General features: G+C 34.5%; 1 protein-coding gene across 1 annotated transcript; it reads right to left on the reverse strand.

Moving 5' to 3' along the window:
• Nucleotides 1-1278: 1278 nt before the first annotated feature.
• LOC132561942 (pseudouridine-5'-phosphatase-like) lies at nt 1279-6034 on the reverse strand. The gene is made up of 5 exons (XM_060226658.1): nt 5956-6034; nt 3560-3685; nt 2744-2836; nt 2153-2385; nt 1279-1646 (listed from the first exon to the last, which is right to left on the reverse strand). Exons 1-5 carry the CDS (start codon nt 6017-6019, stop codon nt 1464-1466), a joined length of 699 nt encoding a protein of 232 aa, XP_060082641.1. The 5' UTR covers nt 6020-6034; the 3' UTR covers nt 1279-1463.
• Nucleotides 6035-6677: the final 643 nt, after the last annotated feature.

Below are 6677 nucleotides of genomic sequence, written 5' to 3' on the forward strand. Positions count from 1 at the left end.
TACTGCTTAATTCATTTGAATTCAATTAAAACTACTTCAAACACGGAGAGAAATTATATGATCTTGATAGCTGTGTAATTTAAATGGTTCCAAAAGGAACCAAAAGTAAAACTGGTTTTGATATCAATACCATCTGCATTAAAATCAGTAAATTTTAGCTTTATTATGAAGTAAGAGCTTTAAATATGTTTATGACTGATCAAAACAACAAACCTGAGATTACTGAATATCTATTAAATAAATAAATATGCATAAAATTATCTGATATCAACCTGTCAGAGGTAGATCGATCAACATCATAGCAGTGGAGGAACATCACAAGGTCAACTTTAGAAAAAAAATCTGAATTCTGGACATGAAATGATTCCTCTATATATTATACCGACATAAAATACATTCTCTGTAGATGCAAGTAACTCTCTTTTTGTGTTTATTTATACATGACAACCTGGTATCCAATCAGTAAGAACTTCATCCTCGATATTCCAGGGGATATGATCACTTTGGTTCTTTGCACCCCTCGTACATGTCATGGCAAAATTGAAGGCACAAGTGAAGTAATTTGATTGGTTCCGGGAGAAAAAACTGACCAATCACAGACTGATACACTCCTTTGGAAGATCACAAATGAGCACAACCATATTTCGAAGCCATTACAATATATCATTTGATGCACATTACAATATCAAACTAGTCTCCTTGTCTTGTCCACAAGGTGTCGCACATAGAACCTTCAATTTTGCTAATACATGTTCCAGGGGTGCAGAGAGCTAATGAGGAGTATCGAGGATGTAGGAACTTTTGTTGAGACAACAAATGATTATTGCACTGACAAAAAAGTTTAGGCACCAATTAAAAAACAATTTACAGAGAAATTGAAATGACTTTTGATACTTATTATAAGATTAGAAAGTATATATATACTTGCATATGCATTGTTAATGCCAAATGAGCTCATATTCCATTATGTTTTTAATACCTGTTGGGTCTCCAAGTTTTGACAAAAACATCCAGTTTATTAGAATAAATTCAAGTGAATAACTCTGGTCCCAGACTGGAAAGTTTTGGAAACATAATCTTTTATTTTCACTTGAATAAGAAGATTTGTTCTTCAACAAAGTTGCTTATACATCAAAAGATTCTAATAGCTTACATAAGGAAGAAAACCATTGACTTTAAATAACAAAACCAATGATCTCTCCAGTTAGTGAAAAGCTTTTAAACTGGAGATATCCAGTTTTCAATTTTTGTCACCATGACAGGTATGCTTTCCTTTAATTTCAAATTAACTTAAGTTTATATGATTTGCACTATTACAAAAAAATTGAAGTACAGATATAACTTGATTCAATTTAATAATTTTTCCAATTGTCATGAAATATATGTATACTGAATTAAATGGACAGGTTTAAAATCACATAATTGCATACATAGTTAGGTTAATTGGCTAAAATCAACAGATATCACACATCATAAGGTGGTAGTCCAAACTGTTCTGGTTTAAACTGAAGGAGGGATTCCAGGGTGAGTGTGGCTTTCTCCCTATATCCGTCCTGAGGTTGTTTTGGGTCCGGTACCCAAACACACTGCATTCCTGCTGTATGAGCTGCCACTACACCATTTACGGCATCTTCGAATACCAAGCACTGGGAGAATAAACAACTTTATATTCAGAGATGGAAGAAACTTTAATATTGTGTAACTAAAAATAGGTACAAGATGTATTGTAAGATTCGTGATGATCTTTATATAAAGAGAAGGTTTAAATTGTAGTGACATGTCAAATGATATAACCCTGACATGTTTGTCATTCAGAAGACTCATTTATAAATGTAAAATACTTGACACATTTTCCCTTAAAGTTGGTCATGTTAACATTTTTCACTAAAACAACTTCCTAATGCTCGTCCTTCACTCAAGCATAATCATGGCCAAGTCTCATAGCCCTTTGTTATTAAGTATATATGTCAATCAAAAATTCTTATCATATCTGACCATGACCTTGAGTGTTGGTCTAGGTAATATATTTGAATTTTTACTTAAAACCCTTCAAGTGTTATAAACATACTGATCACTTGTAAATAAACAAAAGCAAAGATAATTAACCCTGCAACTATCAAAACTGCTTCAATTTGAAAACTTTTTCATATACCTTGCTAGGATCAGGATTATCTGGAAATCGACTGGCTGCGACTAAAAAGCAGTCTGGAGCCGGTTTACCATGTTTTACATCTGGATCATCACTGCTGTATACAAAATGAAGGAACAGATTAAAGAGATCTTGGTGATTGGTTGTCTTCAGCCCAATGCTCCTTTTACTAGATCCTGTTGCCACAGCGATAGGAACCCGATGTTTGTGGAGATGTCGTATTAATTTTTCTGCCCCTTTTGAAAAAAAAAACTAAATCTGTTATAGTGTAATCAAAGGTGTGCTAACTGGCCAAACAATGACACATAAGATATTTAGATATGTGTCCAGGGAGACTTGTTGACTCACAAATGCAGACTGACTGCTGCTATGCATACAACATACTTCCTCAACAAAATAGAAACCAAATTGTCAGCAGTTTTAATTAGTCTGGTACTCAGAAAACAAGAGCTGGTTTAAAGGAAGCCATTTACTGCATCTCAGGACAAGACAGATGAGCTTTCTAATAACATAAAGCATAAGAAATTTCAAAACTGCTTTAGAAAAACTTAAGTTATTTATAAAATTTTAGAATTTTACTGTTTCCTACCTTACCTGGAAGGAGATCCACACCAGGAAACAGAATATTCTGCTGTTCCCTCGCCTTTACCAGGTATTCCTCTACTGTCATTGGTAGCTGTAGTTCATCTGAAACATGTTACACAAACTATTCTCAAAAAATTTTCATTTCCTAAAACATCAGTCAAGTTTTATGTCTAGTATTCTGATCTCCAAGAGTTACTTCCCTTCCTTCCACTCTCTATAGGCAACACAAGTTTTACAGGCAATGTAACAGTATTCCGAACATGATGTACAGATACATAGAATAAAACATAGGTGTACATGTGTAACCCTGGTAAATATTAGCCCAATATATATGACTAAAATTCTTCAGTTTAATCAGTTGACCATATATTTAATGTAAGACTCTAGACATTGCCAGCCAGAGGACTTGGGTTTGCAGAAGTATTAGGAAAGTTAACTGAGATAGTGACTTCTGTTACAGATTGAAGATGAATGTATCAGCAACAGAAGAAGCTATAGGATTGATTTATTACTGCTTTACATCCTATCAACAGCTAGGGTCAGTTAAGGACATGCCAGGTCTGGGTGGAGGAAGAAAGTTCTGGAGAAAAACCATTGACCAGCGGCCAATAACTGGTGATTATCCAGGTAGGTCTCAACTACAAGACCCAGATATGGAAGGCAAGTGATAAAGATGAACAGACACATTGACCACTCGGCCACCAAAGTCCCATAGAAGCGTTGTTTTAAAGATGTTCAGACTTTGACTTCGTCATATAATGGAAGGTTTTGTACTCTAATATTTCATTTCATACATTTAATAAGCAAAGAAACACAAAAACAAACCGATGAGAATCTTTGCAGCCTCCACATCCTTCTTGCCCATCTGCTTCGACTTGACCTCCCATGTGAATGTTTTGCCATATTCTCCTACGATCTTGTCTGTGATGACTGTATAAAGGCGTTCTGTATCTACAGCCAAAATAGTAATCAGTTGCTTTATATCATTATTGCACAGTTAACAATGTGATTACCATGATTTTTACGAGAGGAAACCATTCTCTGCGATCATTAGCTTTCCTTGACCTTAAAGTCCCTTAACAGGAATAGTATTATCAGTATGCTTTCTCAGAGCACACATATTCCTAACAATTCTGTATGAGATTATTTATTTAGCATAAGGGGCTTGCCTAAATGAGGTACTTCTATATATGCTTACTGTGGCAGTGTTAAATTTTAGACCTTTTTTATTAGAAGGTATTTAATTCGCCATATTTGAATAATTGTTGAATAAAAGCTGTTTAACTTATAGAGGTTTTTCTGGGAGAAAATGTTAACTTCAGACATTTGTCCAACTTTTGTGATACTATTTTTAATGTCTTGTCCAACCAGTTCGTCTGCTTTGTCATATTGTTATGTAAATGTCTTGTCACGTGCCTGCATTTTTGTCTGTGCACCTGTTTGTCTTGTTTCGTCATTCCCACACTGGACATTGACCTGCTCACGTCATTTGACGAACTACTACTGCGTACATATGGACAGCAGAGGCTAGATCAGGCTGTCCAGCACTTCTTGACAAAAATGAGGGCTAAATTTAGGGCTAAAATTACAAAATTTTAGGGCAAATTTAGGGCTAAAATTAGGAATTTTGAAACTAGAATAGGGAGTATGAAAGCATTAAACTGACTTACCTTTTAATTTAACAAAATAGAAAGTAACATACAATGCCTTAATTGCAGGAAAGGTGTCTTCCAGGGTTTCAGTGTCCCAGCTGCTGTTGGCTGAGACCTTAAGAATCACACCTCTGTCACTCAGTCACAACCAATAACAATCTGGGTACATAGATCCACTGGTCAACTGCCTTTCATTGTCTACCCTGAATTAGAACTACAGACTACATTAAAATACATTTTAAGTATGAATTTAATGAAAACATTTTCAGTAAATTGTAAGAAATATAAAAAAAGTAGGAACTGAAGTGAAAAATTAGGGCTTTTATTTTTCATTTTTTTAGGAATTTTAGCAAAACTGAAAAAAATTAGGATTTTTTTAGGAATTTTAGGGATGCTGGACAGCCTGCTAGATGCATATGTTTAAAATGTAAGTCTAAATATTGTTTTAAAGTAAATTATTGATTATTGTTAATAAAGTAAATTGAAAGTATTTTTCTAATCAGTTAAAAGAAGTAGAAGTTTCGTTCTTTGTTAAAAGTACTTTTGGGTGTGGTTTCCATTGTCTTATTTTGTAATGGAAACTGTTACAGTATTTCAAAAGTCATTATTAGTTTCAATATATTTATTAGTTTCCATTTTTCTTGAAAAGACGTATGACCAGAAGTAACCACTGTCAGAAGTAGTGTTTTTTTGAGTATTCGACCCCTGTCAGATTGATAGGGTAGGTATTTTTTTGTAAGACTAATCTCCGTGTAATTTACAAAGATAACGGTAAATTCTTGCTATTTATCATGTTTTCGATCAACTTGGATTTATTTAAAAGTTTGTGTAGCGATAATTGTAACCGTTACGGAGATTTTATCTTTTATTAAGACAAATTAACGTCCATTGTATAATGTAAAGTATTTAGTGCATAATGTATTTGAGCTCATACTGGTTATTTGTGTTAATTGTAGGGTCTTCTGTATAATGTCCAATAAATTTTGAAAATGGAAGAATGGAGTTAGTCTTTAATTCTACAAAATTCTACGTATAACCTAGTTACACTTGTACATTACTGACAAGGCATTATACCGCCATTAGGGGACTAGAATACACTAATTATACACCTGTATTCTGACACCCAGTCAAGACTCTTTCACGTGGTCTTTTAGTCCGCCTGTCAAAAGTGTTTCGACCAGTCAAACTTGTAATGATAGCGGGGTACAGGGATTTCGCTCGCTGATGAAAAAACAAGTTTGTATGTATATATATGAGATGTATACCTACATACTTTTTTCATCAGTAGATGTAGATTTAAGCAGATAGACAAGTGCAATAGGTTGCAGCACCTATAAAGTGCCCCATAGTTAATATTACCCCAACAGTGTTAGAGGTTCAACACAGCGAAACACTTTAAGATAAACGCTGCGTGAGAGATTTTCTTATGTAATCAGTTGGACTGGGGCGTTTTGAAATCCGAGTAAGTTAAATGTTTAGGGACATCAGGAAATATTTGGTTCTATGTATCGGTTTGAGGTATATCCATTGATATGCAGTAAAACGGTGTCGTATTTAAGATATTATTACCTAAAATTAGTCCATCCACATCGAATATCACGTGTGTCACCTCGGCTGTTACAGGAGCTGCCATGTTTACATCTGTTCGGTGTCGAGGTGAATTTGATACCCGTTTTGCTATGTTCCGGATTGATTCATAATATCGTACGAGTTGTTTCCCTTCAGTTGCAGACATTATTATTATTATATTTCGTGAATAAAAGCTCGATAACACAAGACTACAAGTATACATACTGGCTAATCACGCATCAGTATTACAATCATTTGGATTGCCAATTAGTGATAAGGACACGGACAAAAAACATCACAAGAATCAGCGTTACTACTGAATCAGAGCTTTATCAAACCGTTTTACTGCCATTCTTAGAACTATCAAATCCTGGTTACAGTCTTATTGTGATGCTGTTAACTCAAAAAGTGGAATTAATGGTATGTGGATTTTAAGTACCTACAAAGAGCATTTAATGGATCTTGAACACCGTTAAAAAAAGTTTTCCCACTCTGTATAGTACCATAGCCCATTCCAGACTGAAAGAACATCCTCACTCTCTTGATAATAGTGTTTTCTTTTTACAGAAATTTGACCGAAATGCGGTACTAATACATAGCTTTGAACTGTACTGAAGCGTATCTGGTGACAAGTACGTCTAAATCAAAGAAAAAATATACGAAAGAAGAGATCGTTAAACTGACCAAATTTAAGATTGACAACATCTTCGTCGAGTTAGGCG

This window comes from Ylistrum balloti, unplaced genomic scaffold, assembly GCF_031769215.1.
Source record: "Ylistrum balloti isolate Yb309-2 unplaced genomic scaffold, AGI_CSIRO_Ybal_v1 Utg371310, whole genome shotgun sequence".
NCBI lineage: Eukaryota > Metazoa > Mollusca > Bivalvia > Pectinida > Pectinidae > Ylistrum > Ylistrum balloti.